Below are 25,704 nucleotides of genomic sequence, written 5' to 3'. Positions count from 1 at the left end.
TTGAGGGCTGCAGCAGGGCCCTCACCTGCAGGGTTTTTTTGTCCCTGGGCCTTCCTGGCCCTTAGCATACAGGATGTTGTATTGGGCTGAAGCCCTGGGCCAGTCACAGCTGACCAGAAAGCCCTCTTCTTGCCCTGCAAGGTGGGGGTGGGGGACAAGAGAGCCATCCAACACCCCCTGTTCAACTCCTCACCTCCCCCTGTAGCCTTTAGCAGGGCTGGTGGTTCCTCCTGCTCCTCCATGCTGAGTCTCCTTACCACTGGGTTATTTTCCTTCTCTCTCCCACCCCTCTGTCTCAGGGAGGGTTTTTAAAAGATGCTCCAGGGCAGTCCCAGTGGGCAGTGCACCCTTGACAGGCTGTCGGCATTGCCATGCTCGGTTCCCGCCTTATGTTTCACTTGAAAGTGGAACGGTTGAAGGGACAGGAACCATCGTGTCACTCTGGCATTTTTGTTTCGTTGCATTCACTGTAGGGGCCTGTGGTCTCCATAGTCCACTTCACAGCGAGGCACTCTTTCCACAATGGCATAATTTCTTTCCCTTGGTAGGAGCTTCCAGCTCAGTTTTGTATGGGGTGATCTTCCTTCCCAACCATTTGGGACAGCACAGCACCCAACCCAACTTCAGAGGCATCTGTCTGGAGAAGAAACTCCTTCTTGATGTCAGGGGCTATGAGTACTGGGTCTTTACACAAGACCGTCTTCAAGTCAATAAAGGCCTCCTCTGCCGCTGGGGACCAACTCATGACTTCTGGGCCACAGGCTTTTGTTAGGTCTGTCAGGGGGCATGCCCTGGAAGCAGAGTGGGGGATGAATCTCTGATATTACCCCACTAGCCCAAGGATTGCCTGGACTTGCTTTTTCCACACTGGCTGAGGCCAATTCTGTATTGCCTCTACTTTATTTAGCTGGGGCCTCACTATAGCCCTTCCTACAATATGCCCCAGATATTTGGCTTCTGCTAGCCCCATCGCGCACTTGGCAGAGTTTGCGGTGAGACCAGCTCTCCTCAGAGTGTCTACTACAGCCTCCACCTTTTCTAGGTGAGTTTCCCAGTCTGGGCTGTGTATGATGACATCATCCAGATATGCCGCTGCGTACGTGTCATGTGGTCGTAGTAGCTTATCCATGAGCCTTTGGAATGTTGCAGAGGCCCCATGTAACCCGAACGGTAGAACAGTGTATTGGTAGAGTCCCTCGGGGGTGGCAAAGGCTGTCTTCTTCCTGGCTAAGGGAATCTGCCAGTATCCTTTGGTCAGGTCAAGGGTAGACAGAAATTGAGCCTTTCCCAACCTATCAATCAGTTCATCTATCTGGGGCATCGGGTAGGCATCAAACTTGGATACTTCGTTCAGCTTCCTAAAATCATTACAAAATCGGAGGCTGCCATCTGGCTTAGGTACCAGAACAATGGGGCTGGACCATTGACTGTGAGATTCTTCTATGACACCCAGCTCCAGCAACTTCTTTACTTCCTTTTTAATCTCCTCCCATTTTGCCTCTGGTATCCGGTAGGGCCTCACATTCACCTGTACACCTGAGTCCGTAGTGATATGATGTTCCACCTCGGTGTTTCGGCCAGGTTGAGCTGAAAAATATATCCGAATGTCAGTCTAACACAGTGTTTCCCAATTGGTGCTCCGGGGAACCCTGGGTTTCCGCGAAGCAAAGCTAGGGGTTCCGCGAGGAGCTGGCACTTCCCCGCACCCTCTGAAAGATAAAGAACCAGCTAGCCAGCAGAGGCATGGGCAGCGAGTTGTATGGGCTCGTGGTGCCCATGCTCCACCAATATTCGGAACTAGAACGAGCCTTGCCCCCCCCCCCTCCCATGCGTCCTCCCATCCCGGTCCCAGAGCATCTCTCCCCTGTTCCTGTGCCCGTCCCCGCCGTGCGCAACCTTCACTGAGCTTCCCCTTGCTGGCTGCTGCTTCCCTGCACGGCGTGCTCAAACCAGTAGGCGGGGAGATGCCCGGGATTTTAAAACTGCTGGGCGCTGCGTTGCACTGTATGGCGGAGTTGCGGGTTCAGAGTCCAGGGACGGAGTGCAGACTCCAGCTCCACAAAGTGGAAGGCAGAAGGTAGGGGAAGGGCTAGGGCTAGGAGAGGAAGGGGCTTGTGCGGAGGGGGAGGAGAGAGGAAGGCACCAAAGGGACAGGGTAGAAGGCATTGGGGGCTAGAGAGGGGTCGGGGAGATGCTGGGAGAAGGCTTGAAAGAAGGGGTGGGTATGAGGGAGGCCGGGATGGAGCAAGTCATGTGTGAGGGCACAAAGGCATGAGGGAAACGGGGGCAGAGGGTGGTGAGGGGATGGGCATCAGGGAAAGAGAGGGCAAAGGAGGTAGGGGCAGTGAGGGAAGGGGGAGGCAACAGGAGGGTGCAGGAATAAAAGAAGGTGCAAGTGCCAAGGGATTCTGGGGGTGAAGCAGAAGGGCAGACACCTTCAGGGGAGGGACCACCACCAGAGGAGAGACGAAGGGCAGGTGTGTAGAGCTAGGTGTTAGAAGAGGGGATGAGGAGGGGTCGCTCACATGATCAGAGTGGGGCTACTGGAGGAGTGGGAACAGGGAGGAGAGAAGGGCTGGTGGAAGGGGGGGCAGGTTGCAGGAGGGCTGAGGGCTGTGAGAAGGGCAGGAGTCAGGACAGCAGAGGAGGGTGAGGAGTTGGGAGGCAGCAGGCACCAGGGGAGCTGATGGAACAAGGGGAGGAGACATGGCAACAGAGAGAAGGTAAAGGTTTAAAAATATTTATTAATAACTTGGGTGCCACAGTGGCACATCCAAACAAGCCACATGAACTCAGTACTGGTGCACAACACAAAATTCATTTTGCTCACGCGAGGAAACTCTTAGGCTATGTCTACACTGGCAGTTTCTTGCGCAAGAACATCTTGCACAAGAGTTCTTGTGCAAGAACATGTCCACACTGCCATGTGCGAGCTGTGCTTTTGCACAAGAGCATCTATGGCAGTGTGGATGCTCTCTTGCCCGAGAAAGTGCCGATGGCCATTTTAGCTATAGGGCTTTCTTGCGCAAGAAATTCGTGTTGCCTGTCTACACTGGCCTCTTGTGCAAGAACAGTTGCACAAAAGGACTTATTCCTGAGCAGGAGCATCATAGTTCTTGCGCAAGAAGCTCTGATTTCATACATGAGAACTCTGTCCCCTGCTCCCACCAGCACATTTGGGACCACATTAGTGAGGCTTGGGGGTCTTTGGAGGGTTGTTGGGGTTTTTTTGCATCTCACTTGTGTGGCCCCAACAGACTTTTCTGTGGGTCAGTGACCCCTGACTCAAAACAGGTTCCTCACCCCTCTCATAAATAGAGACAATGCTAAAACTTTGAGGTTGACATACTTTATTTAAAACTGAAGCCTGGCCAACAAGCCCCCAATTGGGGCCAAATCCCCATCTCACTGCAGCATCATAATACTCCTACACCACCTGACCCCAAAACTGTGTCCTGAGCCCATCATACTCAGAACCTTCTTGCTCTGAGTCCCTCACATATCCAGCCCAAACTCCTGCACCCTCACATCCACAAGCCCATGGCTTGCTCAGCACTCCAGCCTTCCACCTGAGCCCGACACTCCCGAGCCTGGAGCCCCCTCCCCAAGCCAACATCCCCTTCTCCTGCGTCCAAATCCCCTCCCAGAGCTTGTACTTCTCACCCCTTCCCACATCCAAATCCCTCATTCCCACCCCACACCTCCTGTCTCAACCTAGTGAGAGTGTATAAGGGCTGGGGATAGCAAGTGATGGAGAGGAGGGGAACAGAGCAGATGATGCCTCAAGGAAGGGGGGGTGGGGGTCTTGGGGAAGGAATGTGATTTTCATGCATTTGTGGGGATTTTCATGAATTGGTGGGTCCCTTCCCCCCCCCCCTTTTTTTTTGCTTGACAAACCTAGGGGTTCCTTGAAAAGCTGAAAAGGGTTCCTCAGCCAAATAAAATTGGGAAACACTGGTCTAGCAGATTAGAATCTCCCTCCGCTGGTCCGGAGTTAACTCTGGGGAGATCCCCACCTGCTTCTGTGGGGTTGCCTCTGGTGTCACATTCCCCACGGTGACTAGTTGTACTTCCCGGTCCTGCCAGGGCTTCAACAGGTTGACTTGATAAATTTGTTCGACTTTCCGGCAGCAAGGTTGGCGTACCTTATAGTTTACTTCTCTAGGACCTCAGTTACTTCATAGGGTCCCTGCCACCTGGCGAGGAGCTTGCTCTCTGCTGTCGGGACGAGTACCATTACCCGCTCTCCCACCTGGAACTTCCGGACCCTTGCCCGGCGGTTATAGTAGCTCTGTTGGGTCTCTTGGGCCTTCTCTAGGTGCTCCCTCACTATAGGGATAAGCCGGGTGATCCTGTCCTTCTTTTGGAGGACATGCTCAATAATGCTGCACTCCTGGTTTGGCTGTTTCTCCCAAGCCTCTTTGGTGAGGTCGAGGATGCCTTGGGGGTTGCGTCCATACAATAGTTTGAAGGGAGAATATCCCATAGATGCCTGCGGGACCTCACGGATGGCAAACATGGGGTATAGAAGTAGGGCATCCCATTCTTTCCCGTCTTGGCTCATCACCTTCTGGATCATGTCCTTGAGGGTATGGTTAAAGCGCTTAATGAGGCCATCCGTCTGCGGGTGGTACACGGACATCCTCAGGGCTTGGAAATGGAGTAACACTCACAGGTCCTTCATTAACTTGGAGACAAATGGAGTACCCTGATCTGTTAAGATCTCCTTGGGCATCTGTACTCTCGAAAAGATCTGAACCGACTCCTTTGCTATGGTCTTAGAATGCGTATTCTGAAGTGGTACTGCCTCTGGGTAATGGGTGGCATAATCTACTACCACTAAGATACTCTGGTGTCCCCGAGCTGATTTCTCTAGTGGGCCAACCAGGTCCATCGTGATATGCTCAAAGGGGACCTCTTTAATAGGCAGGGGCACCAGAGGTGCTCTCAGGTGTGGCCAGGGTCCATGCAGTTGGCACTCTGGACAGGATGCACAGTATTTCCTGACCTCCATGTACACCCTAGGCCAATAGACTTTCCAAACCAGGGTTTTATCAACTCCTAGGTGTCTGCCAAACAAATGGCTGTGGGCCAGGTCCAGCACAGCTCTCCGGTGGTTCTGAGGCACCACCAGCTGTTCCACTACTGGTTCCTGGCCTGGAACAATTCAGTAGAGCAGATCCTTTTGGAGAATATAATATGGACCTGTGCCCTTGCTTCTTCCTACTATGGGGACGTCATTTACTTCCACTACTACTTTGTGCACATTCTGATGTGGGATCATTGGCCTGGTCTTGCCTAAAATTTGCAAGTGAAGCCCCTATTTGCCCAAGCTCTGGAGGGCCCTCAGCCTCTTCCATCCCTGGGGGCCTTGCTGAGCTGGGCCCAGCTTCGGGCTCACCGACCTCTTGCCTCGTCTCCCCCCCCCCCCCCCTCGCTGGTTGGCTCCGCCTTCGGTTCAACTAGAGCTGGTCTTGGGGCCAAGATTCATGTGCCCAGGCTCTTGGCAGTCCTCCTTTCCCGCGGCTTCCCAGGCTCGGAAAACGGCCTGTGAAAACTCATGGAAGGCTGGGAGTGGGCTTTCTACTTCTCCCTCCTGCCTAGGAAGTAGATTGCTAAACCCAGGGAAGTCCCGCCCAATCACGACTGGGTAGGGGAGCTTTGGGACCACACCGGCTGCCACGCTGGTGCTGTCCCCTGAATCTCTAACATCACAGGGGTGACTGGGTAATAGTTAACATCCCCATGAACACAGGATATTCCTGTGCGCTTGGCCTGGCACAACTGGTCCTGTCCTATCAGCTGTCCTGAAACCAAGGTCACGGCCCTCCCCTAGTCCACGAGGGCTGTGGTCTCTATGCCATTCATCTTTACGTGTCGGGTGTACTGATGGGGGGACATCGCTACCCCTACCAGGGTTATCAAGTTGCAGAGGCCCTCCAAATCCCCTAGGTCACACTGCATCAGTTCCTCAATATTTGGGCATTGTGCCGCTATGTGCCCCACCTCCCCACATGCATAGCACCAATATCCTATGCAGGGTATCCCCCCTATTCCTGGGGCTACTGGGCTTCATCCCTTGCCTTTCCTTCCCTCGGTCCCCAAGTCCTTTCACAGCCTCCTGCCATTCATCTGTCTCTTTCCTCCTAGACCGGGTCCAATCTGAGGATTCTGGGAAACCGCCTCTTGGGGCAGGTGTAGGGTCAGGCCTCGGCCTCTTATTGCGCCTGACTTCTTCTCCGTGGGTTGGCAAAATATCCTTGGCTGTTTGCTGCCTCTCCACCAGGGCCACGATCTCATTGTAGGAGGAGGGGTCATTCTGGCTGAACCACGTCTGCAAGTCAGGTGGTAGTCCCCGCATATATCAATCCAGAACGATGATCTCCACAATCTTTCCTGGACTGTGGGTCTCGGGCTGCAACCACTTTTGGGTCAGGTGGATGAGGTCAAATAGCTGGGACCTCGGTGCCTTTCCCTCTTGGTATCTCCACTGATGAGCTCTGATGGCGGTTGTTACTCCAGTCCGGGCCAGGATCTCTGCCTTCAGGTGAGGGTATTCAGCTGCCATCTCCTCAGGATTATCAAAGTAGGCTTTTTGGGCCTCCCTGCTCAGGAATGGAGCCAGGATGCTAGCCCACTGGTCTCAGGGCCAGCCTTCTCGCAGGGCAGTTCTCTCAAAGGCTAAGAGGTATGCTTCTGCATCATCCTCCCTTGTCATTTTCTGAAGATAACGGCTGACGTGAAGGGACGGAGTCCCATCATGGCCATGCACCCAGGTGGTGAGAGCCTTCAGCTGCACAGTCACCTCCTGCAGGGCAGCTATGTCCTGGGCAGCCTGGTTCATTAGCAGCTGATTGGCCTCCTGCTGGGCCGCTACCTGTACCCTGGTAGCCTCCTGATGAGCAGCAGTGGCTTGTACAAGTGCCTTCACCACGTCCTCCATCTTCTTTATTGGTCAGCCTAGCCTAGCCTGACCTGAGTGGGTTCACTGCAGGGTCTCATAGCAGCAAGAACATCCCACTCCTGGAATCACATGTGGCAGGGTCAGTCTCCCTCCTGGGACCCTGATCGCTGTTCTGTCCACTGTCCCACACTTTGAGGGCTGCAGCAGGGCCCTCACCTGCAGGGTTTTTTGTCCCTGGGCCTTCCTGGCCCTTAGCATACAATATGTTGTATTGGGCTGAAGCCCTGGGCCAAAGCCCTGGGCCAGTCACAGCTGACCAGAAAGCCCTCTTCTTCTCCTGAGAGGCGGGGGTGGGGGACAAGGGAGCCATCCAACACCCCCTGCTCAACTCCTCACCTCCCCCTGTAGCAAGGCTGGTGGTTCCTCCTGCTCCTCCACACTGAGTCTCCTTTCCACTGGGTTATTTTCCTCCTCTCCACGGTCCTTCTCTGTCTCAGGGAGGGTTTTTAAAAGATGCTCCGGGGCAGTCCCAATCAGCTTCACCTGGCCCTTAATTGATTTGCAGCCACCCTTTCTCAGATGCCCCTAATTAGCCAGGATTGCTGACTCTCTGCAAGAGCTGCCTCTTTCCCCTTCCATCAAGCTCTTTCACCTGCTGTATGTCCTGACTTTGAGGTCTATTTGAGGAACCACTCTTCCACTGAGTACAGCAGGCTGCTGGTCTGGGCTTGTTGTGCTTTTTCCTCCCCTACATCCCTCCCCTTTTTGGGAGGGGTGTGTGTGGGGGCTACTGGGGTTGTGGCAGGCAGGCCCTGGCTACATTCTGGGCTAGGTCCCCTTTTCTCTCTGCCTGCAGGCAGCCTTTCCCCACCCTCCACCCCTCGGCTGGCTGCAGGAGCTTGTGGGGGTGGATGGGGGGCCTTTGCTGCCCTCACCCTGGTGGGGGGAGCGGGACCCCCATTTTCCATCTTTTTGGGGACTGCCTGGCCCCTTTTTTCACAGTTGCAGGCCTGGACTTCACCGTTCCTGCAGATGCTATTTCCTCTGGAGTGGAGGAGGTAAGGGGACTGCTTTACAGCAACTCCTAGGGTTCTTCCTTCCCCTCCACAAGTTTGTGGGGGGTGGCGGAGTGTTTCTGAGGGGCCTTTTGCCATCTGGGCCCCTAGGAGGCAGCTGGTACAGCTTTTGTGGGGTGCTGGGACTGGGGGGTGGTTCCCTCTGTTCCCTGCTGTCTCCCCTGCATTTCTGCTGCTGCTGTTGCTGCTCCCTCCCCAGCCTCAGGTGCTGCAGGGGCCATCTCCTTCCTTGGCCCCACTGCTTGCCTCCCTGTCCCTCACTTGGTCTGTTGGGTCCTGCAGCAGGTACAGTGAGCCTGCCACTCATGTGCCTCTGGGCACACTAGCTTCCTCCCCCCCACCCTCCCGGCGCGCGGTATCTTGCTACCCTCCTGCTTTCTTGAGTAGGCCCCTCCTCACAGCCTGCATTTTCCTCTCCTCAACCCATGTGCCCATGCCCCCCTCTGTCATCTTGTTTGACGCCTGAGCCTCCCCCTCTTCTTTAGTTACCCTTCCCACACACACCAGCCAGAGGAGCCGCTCTTACCATCCTGTGCTAGGAGCTGAATTCCTTACTCCTTCCCCTATCCCCTTCTGAATTGTCGCCCTCCACCCCACTTCCAGCCTAGTGGGGGGGCAGCGGTGAACCTCCTTCTTCCCCTCCCTCTCCCTCCTTGTTCCCTCCCCTGGTGGTTTTTTTTTTGGTCCTCCCCTAATTGTTTGGGTTTTTTTGCCTTTCCTTCCCACCTATAACCACAATGGAGGGGTTGTCCAGTGACACCCCTGCCAGACCTTCCCCGCCCACCCCTAAAAACAACAACCCCTCTGAGGCTGCCGGGCCCCCTGTCACTATGGTAGGGTGGGCGAACATGGATGAGGACCCCGGGGCCTCTACCACTTCTGCCACGGCACCTCCAGTCACCTCTAAAGAACTTCCCCTGAAGGGTAGGAAGGGTCGGGGGACCAAAAAAGGCAAGAGCCCCGCCCGGAAGGCAAAGCCTCCTGAGGTGAGGGCTCACTCCCCGGCCACAACCCATCTGCTGGCCATGGCCTCCCCCTTCCCGCTCCCCTGTTCCTTCCACCAGCTCTGGGGGCAACGGTGTCCTGGGCCCCAGGGCGTACGCCCAGGTAGCCACCACCCCTCCACTTGCCGCCTCCCAATCCACCTCCAGGAATACCATCCCCGGCAGCCGCGGCCCCTTTCCCACCCTGACCAGGAGGCACGGGGTCCTTTGTCTCTTGGTGGCGGCCTCGCCCCACATGGAAAACTATGTGCGGGCATTGACATGCGTGGTGGGGCCTGCAGCAGTGGTGGCAGCCTCTAGGATGTTCAGGAAGGTGGTATTCTTCCTGGTGTCCGAGGCCGCTGCCCAGGAGGCGGTGGAAAGGGGTTTGGCGGTGGGGGGAGTCCACGTTCCCCTCGAGCCTTTGGAGGACCTGGGTGTACGAGTGGTTTTGTCCTCCGTTCCTCCCCAATGCCGCTCTACTGCCTTTCCTCTCCACCCTGGGAAGGCCTCTGTCAGTCCTGGGTCCCCTTCCTCTGGGCTGCAAGGAAGCACCGCATCCCGGTGCCCCCTCTGCTGGGGCTTCTCGCCCTGTTCTTTCTCCTGCTCCCTGTTCAAACCCCCTCCCAACTGAGATTCCCACCCCTCTTCCTCTTCCCCCCCATCCTTGTCTTTTCCCCAATCCCTCACCTCTTCCTCCCCCTACTTCCCTTCCTCGTTTCCCTCCTTTTCCTGATCCCCTCCCTGAACTCTTTTCCTCCCCTTACTCTGTTACTGCCGCTCCTGGGGTTGCCACGTTTAGCCCAGATGTTGGCCTCCAGGAGGTGGTTTTCGTTTCTCCTGCTCCCAGCACATCTGGGGCTGGTCTCCCTCCGCCACTGTCCTCCCAGCAGGGCCCTCAGACGCCCTGCATCTCCATGTCAATGGGTCATGGGGCTCATGGAGGGGTCTGGCCCCAAGGCATTCGAGGGCCCGAGGCCCCGATGCCAGATGCGCTGAAGGGCGAGATGCGTGCTTTCTTGGAAGACATCCGTGGCTCCAAGAACAAAGTCGCTCTCGCCCTTCAGCTCTGGGGAGATTTTCATCTCGCCCTACAAACAGTAAGGGCCCTCTTGGGGGAGGGTAAAGGGACCAGGCGGCGGGAGGCCACAGCTTACCAGCGGGTCCGCAGCTTCTGTGACACCCTGCTCACTTTTGGGCACGGTCACAGTTTGCTGCGAGGCCCAATGGGGGCCACTGGCACTCCTGCCAATGAGGATCTTCCCCAGCCCTCTCGATGCCGCTGCTCATCTTTGCCACTCTAAACACCCGGGGTTGCGGGTCGGGTCTCCGTAGATGTCAGGTACTCTCCTTCTTCGGAAGGGGAGGTACTTTGTCGTATTCCTCCAGGAGACCCACGCAGCTCTGGCCGCCGAGGCTAGCTGGCAGCTGGAATGGGGGGACAGGGTTTATTTCAGCCACCTGTTGGCCCGTTAAGCCGGGGTGGCTACCCTGTTCTCCCCGAACCTGCAGCCCAAGGTGCTGGGAACTGCAGAGGTCGTGCAGGGTCGCCTGCTGCATCTCCGGGTTCGGATAGAGGGGCTGATACTAAATCTTCTCAACATCTACGCCCCGTCGTCCGTCTCGGAGAGGCTCCGCTTCGATCAGCGGGCGTCTGCCTTCCTCGGCTCTTTGGATCCTCGAGAGTGCCTGGTTCTGGGTGGAGACTTCAATTGCACCCTCAAGGACCAGGACTGTATGGGGCTCGAGCAGTGCCCGGCCGCCACGACGTCCTCAGGGAGATAATAGACCATCACTCCCTAGTGGACATCTGGCGTGACCTCCACCTGGGTGAGGAAATGGTATTTACTTACGTCCAGGTGGTGGGTCGTCGGTCTTTCGACTCCCGGTTGGACCGTATTTATCTGTCTCGTCATCATCTCTTCCGGGCCCACTCCTCCAGCATTTGGCCGGCCCCGTTCTTGGACCACCATTTAGTGGCCGTGAAGGCCTCTCTTTCTTCGGAGAGGCCGGGGCCGACCTACTGGCATTTCAATAACAGCCTGCTGGAGGACGTGGGCTGCGTAGCGTCCTTCTGGGAGTTCTGGCTGGCCTGGCGCGGGTGGTGGTGCGCCTTTCCCTCAGCATGGCAGTGGTGGGATGTGGGGAAGGTGTGCACGCGGTTCTTCTGCCAGGACTACACCTGGGGGCCAGCTGGCGGAGGGATGCGGCGATAGAGCAGTTGGAACGGGAGGTTTTAGAGCTAGAGAGGTGGCTGGCCACCGGCCCCGAGGATCCGCCCCTCTGCGGAGCGTACCGGGAGAAGCAGGAGGAACTCCGGGCCCTCGAGGACCTTCGAGCCTGGGGTGCCTTTGTTCGTTCTCATATCCATCTCATTCGGGAGATGGATCAAGGTTCCCACTTCTTCTATGCCCTGGAGAAAAAGAGGGGGGCTAAAAGACACATAGTCTGCCTTCTGGCAGAGGACCGCACCCCCCTCACAGATCCGGTGGAGATTCGCGAGAGGGCTCGTGCCTTCTACGCCTCTCTCTTCTCCCCAGATCCGACTGACACCGACGCCCACAGGGTTCTCTGGAACGAACTTCCGACGGTCAGCGTGGGCGACCGGGACCGGCTAGAGCTGCCTCTCTCCCTGGCCGAGTTCTCGGAAGCCCTCCATCTCATGCCCACCAATAAATCCCCGGGCATGGACGGGCTGACCATGGAGTTCTACCACGTGTTCTGGGACATCCTCGGCCCGGACCTTGCTAGCGTCTGGGCCAAGTCCTTGGAGAGCGGGGTCCTCCCTTTATTGTGCAGGTGAGCTGTGCTTGCCTTGCTGCTCAAGAAGGGGGACCTCCACGATCTGAGGAATTGGCGTCCCGTCTTGCTCCTCAGCATGGACTATAAAATTGTTCGACCATTGGACCACGGGTATCTCCTGGGCACTCTGCGGGCCTTCAGCTTTGGGTCCAGCTTTGTGGGCTTTCTCCAGGTACTGTACGCTTCTGCAGAGTGTTTGGTCAAGCTCAACTGTACCCTGACCGCACCCATCAGCTTTGGGTGGGGAGTACATCAAGGCTGCCCTCTGTCAGGCCAACTGCATACTCTGGCCATCGAGCCCTTTCTCCGTCTCCTTTGCAAGAGGTTGATGGGGTTGGTGCTCCGTGAGCTGGAGATGTGGCTGGTTCTGTTGGCGTATGCCGACGACATGCTCCTCGTGGTCCAGGACCCAGGAGACCTGGCACGGGTGAAGGCCTGCCAAGCCATCTACTCAGCGGCCTCCTCCGCCTGGGTCAACTGGGTCAAGAGCTCTGGCCTGGTGGTAGGGTCCGGGTGGCAGGCGAGCTCCCTCCCACCCTTGCTTCAGGCCATCAGGTGGAGTGCGGGTCTGCTGCTCTATCTCAGCGTTTTTCTCTCTGCCACGCATCCCTCTTCGCCGGAGAACTGGCAAGGTTTAGAGTCCGGGGTGGCTGAGCTATTGCAGAGATGGACAGGACTGCTCCAGTGCTTCTCCCTGCATGGGAGTGTACTGATGCTTAATCAACTAATCCTGTCCATGCTCTGGCACCGTCTCAACACCCTGGTCCCGCCCCCAGGTTTCCTGGATCAGATCCAGCAGCTGCTGCTGCAATTCTTCTGGCCAGGACTGCATTGGGTCTCTGCAGGGGTTCTCCATCTTCCCCTGGAGGAGGGAGGGCAGGGTCTGACGTGTTTGTGCATGTGGGTTCGTGTTCTCCACCTCCAGGCCCTGCAGAGGCTCCTATTTGATGCAGGTAGTCCGGCGTGGTGTACGCTGGCGCACGCTTTCCTTCGCCACTTCCGAGGGCTCCGATATGACCGGCAGCTCCTTTATTTGAGAGGTCTTCTGCGAGACTTCTCCAAGCTGCCGGCCTTCTACCAGGATGTCCTCCGGGCCTGGAAACTGCTAGAGGCAACCAGGTCCTTGGGAGCCACCGTGGGGGCAGACCTCCTTGCAGAGCCCCTGCGACACAATCCCCATCTACGTGTGCAAGCCGCGAAGTCCTCCTTGTTGCGCTGGAGGTTGGTCCTGGCAGAAGTGACAAGGATCAGAGACCTCCTGGACTATGACCGGGGAGACTGGGTGGATCCTCGGGCGCTCGCCCAGCGCATGGGGCTCTCCACCCTACGTACTCCCCAGCTCATACTTTATCTCGACATGGTCCTGCGAGAGGGTGCACGCTGCCCGCCCCTCACCCCCAGCCTGCCCGATCTATCCATTGGCCCTAAGCCCCGCGTACCTCCCCGACTGCCTCCCCTTCGTCACCTGAACCAGCTGCACACGTTGCAGCCAGTTTCCTTTCGAACCGTGCCAAAGAGTCACCTGTACACGCTCGTGCTTCACACGCTCCACTTCCCCACCCTCATGTCCCGCCCAGACACCAAGTGGCGGAACCTCCTACCACCAATAGAGGGTGGAGAGCCCCAGTGGGACAGTCTCTATTTCACCTTGGTTCCGCGGCCCACCGGGGACATCAGCTGGAGAATCCTGCACGGAGCTGTGAGCACGGGCGTGTATTTGGCACAGTTCACCCGCATTCCCGACACTTGCCCCTTCTGTGGCGAGAGAGAGAATCTGGCGCATGTGTACCTCGGGTGCACCAGGTTACAGCCCCTCTTTCGGCCCCTCCAGAACCTTTTGTTGAGGTTCTGGGTCCACTTCTCCCCTCACCTGTTAATTTATGCACACACCATCCAAGGCCCCACAAAGTCACGGGACCTCCTGGTCAACTTCCTCCTGGCTACCGCCAAGATGGTAATTTATAAGACCAGGGAGCAGAGGTTGGCCGAGGGAGGGGCCTGCGACTGTGGGGCCTATTTCCGTTCCTGCATCCGCTCACGTATCCAGGCAGAGTTCCACTGGGCGGCGTCCGCTGGCTCTCTCGAGACCTTCAAGGGGCAGTGGGCACTGTCCGGCGTTCTCTGCTCGGTGTCCCCATCCGCTTCCCTTGGTTTAGCTCTTTGACCTACACACCCGTCCCTGTTTTCCTTTTATTTGTCCCAAGTAATTACTTGGTTTCCTGGGCTCAGTAGAGTTTTCTACCGTCATAGGCTGGGGGGAGATCCTTTAGATGTGGATGGGCTAACGCCCGCCCACCTCCCAGATTCCAATGGGCACAGTACCTACATCTTGTGTTGTTATTCTTGTACTTATTTTAACTTAATTGTCCTTTTGTGTTTCTGTTAGAATGTTCAAACAATACATTCTTGGCTAGCTGGAGGGGCCACCGCTGTAACTCTTGACACTGAACTTGCTGACCATGTCATAGCTTGGGCCTCATCTACACTGAAGAGAGCAATCCTGGCCAACTTGGAAGGTCCAAAAGAACATTTTGAAAGATATGGTAAGTAACCTAAGTCTGTATTTTATAGGAGAATGTTATTACTTGAAGTGAATTTGGTGAAATACTCTACTTTTATGTTCATGCATTGTGCTTTCAATGTGATTGTTACATTACAGTTGAAAGGTATGGTTGGCTTGTAGATGGTACAGCAGACACACGAATAGAGAGCTTTGAAGCAGAAGATCACAGTTTTGATGAATATACTGCTGTAAGTTTTAATTCTACATTTTGTATCTGAAATAATTAAATAATTACATAATAATTAAAAACTGAATTGAGAAAAACAGGTGACAGCAATTTACTCATAAAAACATTTTTGAGTATCCACAAGTGAAATTTTTTCAGAATAAATTTGGTTATCAGAATAAAGTATTACTTTTTAAAGCTTCTTAAAATAATTTATACATCTTATTCTTTTTTTTTTTTGCAATTTAATATGTATAAATGTCATTTTGAAGTTTATAGATGAGTTCCACAGTCTTGCTAAGGAAATAATGAGTTTGCCACTACTAGCTCATTTCCCTATGGTGCGTTTGGACTGTGATGATTTGAAACAGGGTTTGACTGATAAAGCAAAAAGCTTTGCAAATGAACTATTGGAGAAAATAGCTACTAAACACAGAAAGGAAAATGAAAAGTGAGTACACTTTCTTGTTATATATCACTTCTTTCTTGGAAAAGTCTGTTATGTAACATAGTTGCATTTGGGTTGTATAGACATTGTATAAATATATACAATACTTTGCACCCTTGATTAACCAAAACTCCTGGTTAACTCAAAGTCTGTAGTATCTCAGGGGAGTTGTGTTGGTTCATGTGTCTTCGCTGGACTTCAGGCCCTAATTCTAGCACTAGCCCAACCTTTCCATCAGAGCTGGTAGGCTCAAATGTCTATGTATTAATTTTTTTTTTCAACAGGTATATAACACATGCTTTAAGAGTTACTAAAAGAGTAAAAGTAAAGACACTTGTATGCCTTTTACAGTTAATTGGGCAAATTCACTGTCACATGGAATTCATGAAGTTATAGCAGGGATAAACTGGTCCCAGTGATTTAAAGAGATAATTTGAACTACAGTTCCAGGAATGCTTGGTAGTTGTCATAAGTGTAATGTTGGTTTTATGGCCTAGTTAGAAGCCAAGCTAAAAAACCTATTAAACTTTGACACATTATTTTACAGGATATGCAAGGAATTTGAAACAGTTAAAAAACGTGCATTGAAAGTTCCTGAGACCACAGAAGAAATGATGGAAACAATAGCTTATGTAGAAAAGGCAAAAACCACAGGTATTCAGGAACTGCTCGTTGGGATCAAGGTAAATGCCTAAATTTCTTCTGGCTTAAACCCTTCACCAAACAGTGCCATACACTGGGGAGTTTCTGTGGAGCTGGGGTCAAAAATTTACTGTAACAAAGATGCTACTCCACTGTTGCTGCTCCAGCCACCATGCTAAACTGTCCTCCTTACTCTTTGAGTCCTTCTCACATGTGAGACGGAGCTGGTAACTGTGCAATGGTAAGACCACTGTGCAATGCCTTGCATAGCATGTATTTATATGCATTTAGGCATTGTCAAAATATACAATAAATAAAATGGAGATATACCTATCTCATAGCTGGAAGGGACCTCAAGAGGTCATCAAGTCCAGTCCCCTGCCCTCACGGCAGGACCAAGTACCATCCCTGACAGATTTGCCCCAGATCCCTAAATGGCCCCCTCAAGGATTGAGCTCGCAACCCCGGGTTTAGCAGGCTAATGCTCAAATCACTGAGCTATCCCTCCCTCCTATATTGTACCCATGATCAACCAAAAGCCCAAGGATATAATGGTGTAGTTGATTAACCGATAAGCAAAAGCTTTTCAGGTAATGCTATAGACTACACGCATTCCCCCTGCTAGTAAATTTTTTAGTAGTCTGTAAAAATTGTAGATAATGAATATGCAAATAAAATGTTACTGGTCCGCCAAAAGTTTATGAATGGGTTTGCCAGTCTGCGGCATAGAAAAGGTTGGGAACCACTACTTTGGGGGGATAGGATTATAATTCAAAAAGATCTGGATGAATTGGAGAAATGGTCTGAGGAATAGGGTGAAATTCAGTAAGAACAAATGCAAAGTCCTCCACTTACAAAATAGGAAATGACGGCCTAGGAGGGAGTACTGCAGAAAGGGATCTAGGGGTTAGAGTGGACCACAAACTAAATAGGAATCAACAGTGTGAAACATGCAAAAAAAGCAAACATAATTCTGGGGTGTATTAGCAGGAGTGTTGTAAGCAAAACACAAGAAGTAATTTACTCTGTTCTATGCTGATTAGGCCTCATTTGGAGTACAGTGTCCAGTTCTGGGAACTGCATTTCAGGAAAGATATGGATAAATTGGAGACGGACCACAGTAGAGCAACACAAATTATTAAAGGACTAGAAAACATAATCTATGAGGAAAGGCTGAAAGAACTGGGTTTGTTTAGTTTGGAAAAGAGAAAACTGAGAGGGAACATAACTGCTTTCAAGTACCTAAAAGATTGTTACAAGGAGGAAGGAGAAAAATGTATTCTCTTTAACCTCTGATGATAAGCCAAGAAGCAATGAACTTAAATTGCAGCTAGAGAGATTTAAGTTGGACAATAGTAAAAGCTTCCTAACCGTCAGGGTGGTTAAGCATTGGAATAAATTGCCAAGAAAGGGTTGTGATTAACCAACCTACTTTAATATCAGAAGAGGATATCTATTTTTTTTATCGAAGTCACAAAGATATGCTCCATAATCATTAGATCCACTACATTGAATGCTAGAAGATCGAACTCTGGAGGGTCAGTCTTCTTACTAGTGTAGACATTCCCTTACTACAGGCAGTCCCCGGGTTATGTACAAGATAGGGACTGTAAGTTTGTTCTTAAGTTGAATCTGTATGTAAGTCGGAACTGGCATCCAGATTCAGCCGCTGCTGAAACTGACCTGCGGCTGACTACAGGAAGCCCGAGGCAGAGTTGCTCTGCCCCGGGCTTCCTGGAATCAGCCTCTGATCAGTTTCAACAGGCTGAATCTGGAAGCCAGTTCCTACTTACATACAGATTCAACTTAAGAAACCCAGGCATCCCCAAGTCAGCTGCTGCTGAAACTGACCAGCAGCGGCTGAATCAGGACGCCTGGGGCAGAGCAGCTGGGGTGCTGCTGGGTTGGTCCAGTAGCGCCCAGAGTGGCGCTGCGGGACCAACCGGCAGCGCCCCAGCTGCTCTGCCCCAGGCGTCCGGAGAAAAGCCGGGTCTGCTGGGGGGGGGGGGGAGGCGTACTAGCTATGCTCCCCCACCCCCCCAGCAGACCAGGGAGACGCGGGCGGCGGACCGAGAAGCACCGCGGTCCCGCCGTCCGGGTCCTCCGTGGCTTTGCTCCACGTCTCCCTGGTCTGCTGGAGACCAGCAGACCAGGGAGACGGGGAGCAAACCCGGGGAGCATGCGGGCAGCGGACAGTCCAGATGCGCCGCGGCTGTCCCGCTGCCGGCGTCCTCAGAGGCTTTGCTCCCCGTCTCCCTGGTCTGCTGGTCTCCAGAAGACCAGGGAGACAGGGAGCAAACCCCGTTCGTAACTGCGGATCCGCCTGTATTTATTTTTGGAGGAAAAATAAGCAATATAATATTGAAAATTGGGTGAGAAAGGAAATTAAAACAAACTACAGCTCCACACTAGTCCTAAAATCTCAGAGGATGAGTGGCTCTTTGATTTGTTCCGTACTCTGGCTCAAGGTGATGTGTGATCATATTTTCCACTTTGATGTGGACTCCATATATGACACACAAAATGTATGCTACAGTTTGAGCATATGTGCTAAGTAGAAGGCTTTTCTCACAGAATATATAAGAGAAATTTACACATTAAGGGAGGGATACATTTGAATTAGGGATGTTAAATTTAGTTTAATCAATTAATCGACTAGTCGATGGAATTTCCATTGACTAGTCGATTAGTTGATAAGCGGGGAAGCCACAGCTCTGCCTTTTTAAATGTATTTAGAGCCAGAAGGTTCTGAATACATTTTAAAAAGCTGAAGCGCAGTGTGGGGGACCCCGTGCAAGCTGGGACAGCTGTTTTCTGGCTTTCACCATTTCCCCTGCACTGCACTTCTGCTTTTTAAATGTATTAAGAGCCTGTTGGCTCTTAATACATTTTACAAGCAGAGGTGCAGCGTCTGAGACTGGGCGTGAGCTGGGAATCAGCTGATTCTTCTTTGAATGATTGCTTATGTGCATTCCAATATAGGTTTGTGCGTGCAGCGTGCACGCACCATTGGAGACTTCCCTCAGCACTACTCTTAGGGATAGCAGGGAGCCCCCTGGAGTGGCGCCAATATATCGGCCCATATATACCCCTGTTGGCCCCCTCACCTACTCACTTGTTGGAACAACCCTCAGCTCATCTGCAAGTCATTCTCTTCCCTGTTCTTCTCCTTTGTTAACAATCTTCTCTTAAGTACCTGTTAATTTAGTTAAAGACTTTAAGCCCTGCAAGAAGTGCAGTAAGTCTATGCAGTGTGGTGACCCACACTCATCATGTTTGAAGTGCCTGGGAGAATTGCACATTACAGATGCATTCAAGATTTGTAAGGCATTTAAGCCCAGGACCAAATGAGAGCATGAGTTGCGACTTAAGGCGCTCCTGATGGAGGTGGCACTCCAGCCGGCACCGGCTCCAGTACCGGCACCGGACTCGGCACTGAGGTCCAACAGCGCACCAACCTCGGTTCATGACAGCTCCACATACCGTGCCTTCCCGGTACCGCACTGGGCCAGATGTTGCTTCCAGTCTCTGGTACCGATACGTAAGAGGAGGCCTAATAGGAGTCGGTCTCCGCCCAGGCACACGCCCTCTGTGTGCTCCTCGGTGGGGCATGCAGCACCAGCCAGTCCAGAGCCCCGGCCTTCTAGGTCAGGTGACTACTCTTCCCACCAGAGGAATGTGAGTCCTTCAGAGGACCTCCCAGACCCGTCTTCCCCGGAGGGTCTGGAGGCAGCAAGAGTCCTTGTAGACTCGCTTCTCCCTTCCCTCTGCCAACTCCAGCACCCTCAAGACAGCACGGGGATGCCCGGTACTGCTCCCCTCCTAGGGTGCCTGGTGAAATGGTGCACGACGTGCAGCAGAGCCATGTGGTACAGGGAACACCTCCCCCGGAACCAGCTACTGTCACACTGGTGCAACACCAGATCCAGCACCGGACGCGACGCGGATTACCCGCTCGGCACCACTACCGGCTCTCAGTAAAACTGCACCTACCGTCAGGGATCCCGTCTCAGCCATGCCTCCTCTTCCACCTTGGCACTGTGGCAAGCCGGAAGCCATGTCTCAGCACGCCGCAGGACAATCGTCATTGGCACCGCCATGGTCCACCTTGGAATACTCCTCCGATTCCGACGCAGAGTCTGCATAGTCTTCACGGGTCTCTTGGTCCCATTCACAACACTGCTCCCACTCCCGGCACTGGTCCTGGCACCGTACTTCTCCACATAGGTACCAGTATCAGTGGGCTCAGCCGATCCCTGTACTGATGGTCCAGCAGACGTGGCCGCCCCAGCCACCTGGACAGTAGCCTTTTTGGACCCCCTGGGCCTACCATCAGGGCCAGGGTGTGAACCCTCCTAGACCGGCTTCTGTCACATCAGGTCCATGAGTACCTCCATCAGCGACTCCTTTGGTCCAGTCCCTCATGTCATCCCACTCGCTACCTCCGGACCAGCCAACCTCTCCCCCCTTCCTCCCTGGCCATTTTGGATGATCCAGGCTGTACAGACGCCCCTATGGGCAATATGGCAAAGGGGTCATTGTCCTTCTCCCCCGATGAGGCTCTGGCCAACTGCACCTTCCATGGATGCCAGGACCCACTAAGACCTCCTCCACCACCTCACCCAAAGTCTGGGAGTCCAAGCAGACAAGGTCTCTGGGGACTTGGACCCAACCGTCGACATATTGCATGCAGACACTCCCTCCAGGGTGGCATTGCTGATCAACAAGACGGTAGCCAAGATCTTGGCAGCCTTGTGGTAAACCCCGGCATCCATCCCGCCCACCGATAAGCAGGCGGAACGGAGGTATTTTGTCCCCCGGGAGAGTAATGAACACCTCTTCTCCCTCCCTCGCCCGGGTTACTTAGTAGTTCAGGCAGTCAACCAGAGGGAGAAGCAGGGACAGCCTGTGGCCACTCCTAAGAACAGGGAGGCTAAAAAGACTGACTTCGTGGGTCGAAAAGTCTATGCTTCCGGGGGCATCCAATACTGAATTGCCAACCAACAAGTCTTTCTGTCCAGATACGCCTACAACACCTAGGCATCAGTGGACAAGTTTACAGACTTGCTTCCCAGAGATTCCTGTGCGGAGTATAAGGCCCTTCAGGAGGAGGGGAGAGTAATTTCCAGGATGGTGCTATAAGTAGCGCTCGATGTGGCTTCTCGAGTCATGGCCACCGGAGTGCTCCTGCATCGTAGTTCGTGGCTCCAGGGCTCCAGAGTGCCGCAGGAAGTCCAAAACACCTTGCAGGACCTCCCTTTTGAAGGCATGTCACTCCTCTGAGCAAACTGACCAGTGGCTCCTGAAGGACACGAGAGCCATATTAAGGTCCTTGGGCCTACACATACCTGCCACCCAGAGGCAGTCATATATCAACAGGACTGTTCCTAGACTGCCTCCACAGGCCCACGTCCCGACTTTACCTGACGTAGGGGCAGGGGTAATAATGGCAGGAATAAGCTCCGCCCTCACCCAGCCCCGGATTCTAACCAGGGCTCCCCCACTAAGCCCTTAGGCCCCAACAGGGGTTTTGACAGGACCCCCGAGGGCTCCTTACCAGTCTCCCTGTTATCCTTCCGGGACCGTTTATCCCGTTTCCTCCCGGCCTGGCGGTCTGTTACATTGGACCGATGGGTTCTGGGGATAATGGAAATGGGTTATGTAATCCCTTTCCACTCGCCCCCTCCTTCCCAACCTCCTACCTCATCCCTTTTTAGGGACCCCTCTCATGAGCCTGTTACAGGAGGAGGCTCACCACCTTCTCACCTTGGAGGTCCTAGAACGAGTTTCCTGCAAATTTCAAGACAGGGTTTTTTATTGTCTCTACTTTCTGGTCCCAAAAGCAAAAGGGGGCCTTCGCCCAATCATGGACCTCCGAGCTCTAAACCTCTTTATCGTCAAGACAAAATTCAAAATGGTGACTCTGGCGTCCACCATTCCTTTCCTAGCCCCCGGAGACTGGTACGCTGCCCTCGATGTAAAAGATGCTTATTTTTATGTTTCAATCGCCCCCTTCCACCAAAGTTTTCTGCAATTCACTGTGGGCCAGGATCACTACCAATTCACGGCCCTTCCCTTTGGTATTTCTATGGCCCCTCGGGTCTTCACCAAATGTATGGCAGTGGTGGCTGCCGAGCTCAGAAAAAGGGGAGTCCAAGTGTTCCCTTATTTGGACGATTGGCACCTCCTAGGGGAATTGGAAACCCAGGTGAGAGACCACATCAACATAGTCCGTGAACTTTTTCAAGAACTAAGTCTTCTTTTAAACCTGGACAAATCCACCTTAACTCCTACCCAGACAATAGAATTCGTGGGTGCTACCCTGGATTCCTGGTCTCAGAGAGCTTCTCTACCCAGCTCCCGCTTTCTTATGCTACAGTCGGCAGTCAGATCACTTCAGAACTTTCCAGTGACCACCGCCCGGGCTTGCATGCATTTGTTGGGCCTCATGGCCTCCTGCACTTATGTAGTGCAACACGCCAGGCTGTGCATGCGCCCGCTGCAGACGTGGCTATCGGAAGTCCACAATCCAGCCGTCCACTCCTGGGACAGAGTGTTAACCATCCCCACCCCTATCCTCCTTGTGCTGGAGTGGTGGACCCATCTAGTGGAAGTCTGCGCAGGGGTCCCATTCTCCTGGCCAGTCCTGTCCATCTGACTGGTCACAGATGCATCAGAAACGGGTTGAGGAGCCCACCTGGGAGACCTGCACACTCAAGGTACGTGGTCTCCCCGTGAAACCTCCCTGCATATCAACGTCAGGGAATCCAGGGTGGTCCAACTGGCTTGTGTGGCTTTCCTTCTCCGCCTGACGAGCAAGCCTGTCCTCATCCTGTCAGACAACATGACGGTGGTGTATATAAACAAGCAGGGCTGGGCTTGTTCACCTCGCCTATGCTCAGAGGCGATCAGCCTATGGAAACTCTGTATTGGGACGGCTATCCACCTGATGGCCTCCTATCTCCTGGGTTCACAGAACGTCCTGGCGGACAGACTGAGCAGATCGCTTGTGAGTTCCGAGTGGTCCCTGCATTGGGACATTGCCCAATCCATCTTCCACGTGTAGGGATTTCCCCACCTGGATCTGTTTGCCACAGGGCAGAACTGGAAGTGCCCCCACTACTGCTCCCTCATGGGACAGGGATAGGGTTCTTAGGGGTCTCTCGCCTCCTCCACTGGCCGCAAGGCCTGCTGTACACCTTCCCGCCCTTCCCACTAGTTCACAGGGTCCTTTTGAAAGTGTGGGAGTCCAGGGCATCATTAATTCTAATCGCCCCAGTGTGGCCCAGGCAACACTGGTTTTCGACCCTCCTCAACCTCTCATGCGAGGGGCCCATAACCTTCCCACTAGTCCCGGACCAGATATCACAGGATTCGGGCAGGCTTTACCACCCAAACCTATGGTCCCTCCATTTGACAGTGTGGAAGCTCCATGGTTAATGGCAGAGGAACTCCAGTGCTCTCAATGAGTTCAAGAAGTCCTTCTGGGTAGCAGAAAACCTTCCACTACAACCATGTACCTTGCTAAGTGGAAGCGGTTTTGCTGTTGGGCTTCTCAAAAGGGGGTGCACCCGAGGTGGGCACCAGTCCACCTGATTCTGGATTACCTGCTGGACCCTAGGCTCCAGCATCTCTCTTCCTCCTCCATTAAGGTTCACTTAGAGGCCATCTCGGCCTTCCACCCAGGGAAAGGGGGTAAAACGCTATTTGCCAACCCAATGATCAACAGCTTCCTAAAAGGCATAGACAGGCTCTATCCTCATGTCCGGCAACCAGTTCCCCAGTGGGACCTAAGCTTGGGGCCCCTGTTAAAACAGCTAGTCACTTGTTCACTCCTTTACCTATCGTATAAGGTAACCCTCCTAGTTGCTATCACATCCGCGAGGCGTGTGTCTGAGCTTAGGGCGCTGACATCAGATCCCCCAACACAGTATTTTTTAAGGACAAGGTTCGGACCCGCCCTCACCCAGTCTTTGCCGAAGGTCATTTCTGCATTCTACACTTTCCAGGATATTTTTCTACCAGTTTTTTACCCGAAACCGCATGCATCGGGGAAAGAGCAAGCGTTACACACGTCTTTATTAAACTTCATCCTATTTACCTCAGACCAGTTGATAAGCTTATGCTTATTGGATAGTTGACTAGTCGCTTACATCCCTAACATGAATATCTTATGTTTTTCTAATAGATTTCAAATTTTTTAACTTTGAACTTCATTGGCTTAAAAGAAACTACACCACAATGTGTAATTTTATATTACCTATATTACTTTAATATCCTTAAAGGAGAGATCAAGAAGCATAGTACCCAGCAACTGAGATCTGATCGCTGTAGGGAAAAAAGTTTCAGAGAAGACACATGCCAAGATTCTACGTATGATCTTTTAATGTTACATTGCTTTGAAAAATACTGAGAGATCAATTCCTTGATCATTTATATTTCCGAATTGAAATTTGGGACACCCACTGGAGTTAATAAGAGTTTTGGCAATGACATCAGAGGGGCCAGAATTTCATCATTAGAGCACATCTACACAGCAGGGCCAAAGCTGAATTAAACTATTAAGTCAATTGCATAGCTTAAATAAAATAGCTTAACTTGGCTTTTGGCACAGCAGGAAGCCAAAGGAAAAACACTCTTCCTTCGACTTCCCTTACTTCTCATAAAATGAATGTTACAGGAGTAAGAGTAAGAAGTCCTCCAACTCAACATTATTTTGAAATAATGGCTTGCAGTGTAGATACGCTTTTTGTTATTTTGGAATAACGCTAGTACCCTTAGATGTGTAGATGTACCCTTAGATCAGAATAATGAGGAACAAGAGATTAAGGATCTGAATTCACTGTTTTACTTTCATAAATATTTTCCATTATCCTATTCTATACTTCAAGCAAATGTGGAATCTCTTTTATAGGAATGCCAAAGGCGAATGAATTACCTTTTAGATGTTTACATATTTGCTCCTGAAGATCTGGCTCTGAATGCAACAGTGCTACTGTGGCCTCAGAAGATTAACCCCATCTTCGATGAACATGATGATGTAAAGATATTTTCTTTGTACATTATATATTCTAATTTGTTAAACCTTGTGTTACAATCCTCCTTAAGAAGTGGGCGTACCATGGTTTTATATAGAGGCAATAAGATATTTTCTGTCTTATTCTCTATCCCTTTTTTAATGATTCCTAACATTCTATTTGCTTTTTGACTGCCACTGCACACTGAGTGGATGTTTTCAGAGAATTCTCCACAATGACTCCAAGATGTCTCTCTTGAGTAGTTATAGCCAAATTAGTCCCCATCATATTATGTAGTTGGAATTATTTTTTCCAATGTGTATTACTTTACATTTATCAACATTAAATTTCATTTGCCATTTTGTTGCCCATACGTCCATCCTCTCCTCCTGACTAGAACGTAGAGCATTTCTATTGATAGAACCTCTCCTATGTCTGTATTTGAATAATTTGTTTTAACTGCTGAGAATTGCTGTCCTGTCCAAATGTGTGTAATAACATTCATTATAAGGCACTCAAATAGTATGGTACCAGATTTATGTATTCATAATAAGTGAGTGCACTGATGGAAAATACATAATTAGATACTTAGCAAATACCAGCAGGCTACAGATATAGGAAATTATAACTGTTTTTGAGCTTATAGCCTTTGTTAAGTCTCATATCTTTTACTGTGATAATTCAGAGGGAGATGAAAATTCACTAGAATGCACTTAGCCAATTGTATAATACTTTACACACTAGGAAAAATTCCTTCCAGACTCCAAAAGGTTTGTGCCTGGAACCATGAAAAATGAATATAATCCTTTAAATGTGTACACTTATCACTATGATGTCTGAGGGATAAATCCAAGCCGTTTAAAATTTCAACTATGGCTATATGCTATGTGAAGAAATTAATTGCATTATTTTATTTCTAAATTTACTGGCTATTGTTTTTCTTGTGACTTTGTTCTGTAAATAAATCAGAATTAGGGATTTAAGTTATTCAATGATAGTTAACTAATGAAGAATATTTAATAGTTTTGTGTAAATCTGGTCCATAATAGATTACTATCTTAACCTTCTACTACTACTGTTATTCATGTTGTAGTTCTTTCTCA

General features: G+C 51.9%; 1 protein-coding gene across 1 annotated transcript in view; it reads left to right on the top strand.

The window, feature by feature from the left end:
• DNAH12 (dynein axonemal heavy chain 12) overlaps positions 1-25,704 on the top strand; it is a 235,155-nt gene that overhangs the window by 38,058 nt on the left and 171,393 nt on the right. The window contains exons 11-15 of the mRNA XM_089781364.1: positions 14,152-14,308; positions 14,425-14,516; positions 14,767-14,945; positions 15,490-15,625; positions 24,499-24,624. Coding sequence (XP_089637490.1) covers positions 14,152-14,308; positions 14,425-14,516; positions 14,767-14,945; positions 15,490-15,625; positions 24,499-24,624 — 690 coding nt within the window. The remainder of the gene's footprint in view (positions 1-14,151; positions 14,309-14,424; positions 14,517-14,766; positions 14,946-15,489; positions 15,626-24,498; positions 24,625-25,704) is intronic.

The sequence above is a fragment of the Pelodiscus sinensis genome, chromosome 11 (assembly GCF_052426305.1).
Source record: "Pelodiscus sinensis isolate ZL-2025 chromosome 11, ASM5242630v1, whole genome shotgun sequence".
In the NCBI taxonomy this organism is placed as follows: Eukaryota; Metazoa; Chordata; order Testudines; family Trionychidae; genus Pelodiscus; species Pelodiscus sinensis.
This window is presented reverse-complemented; position numbering and strand designations above follow the sequence as displayed.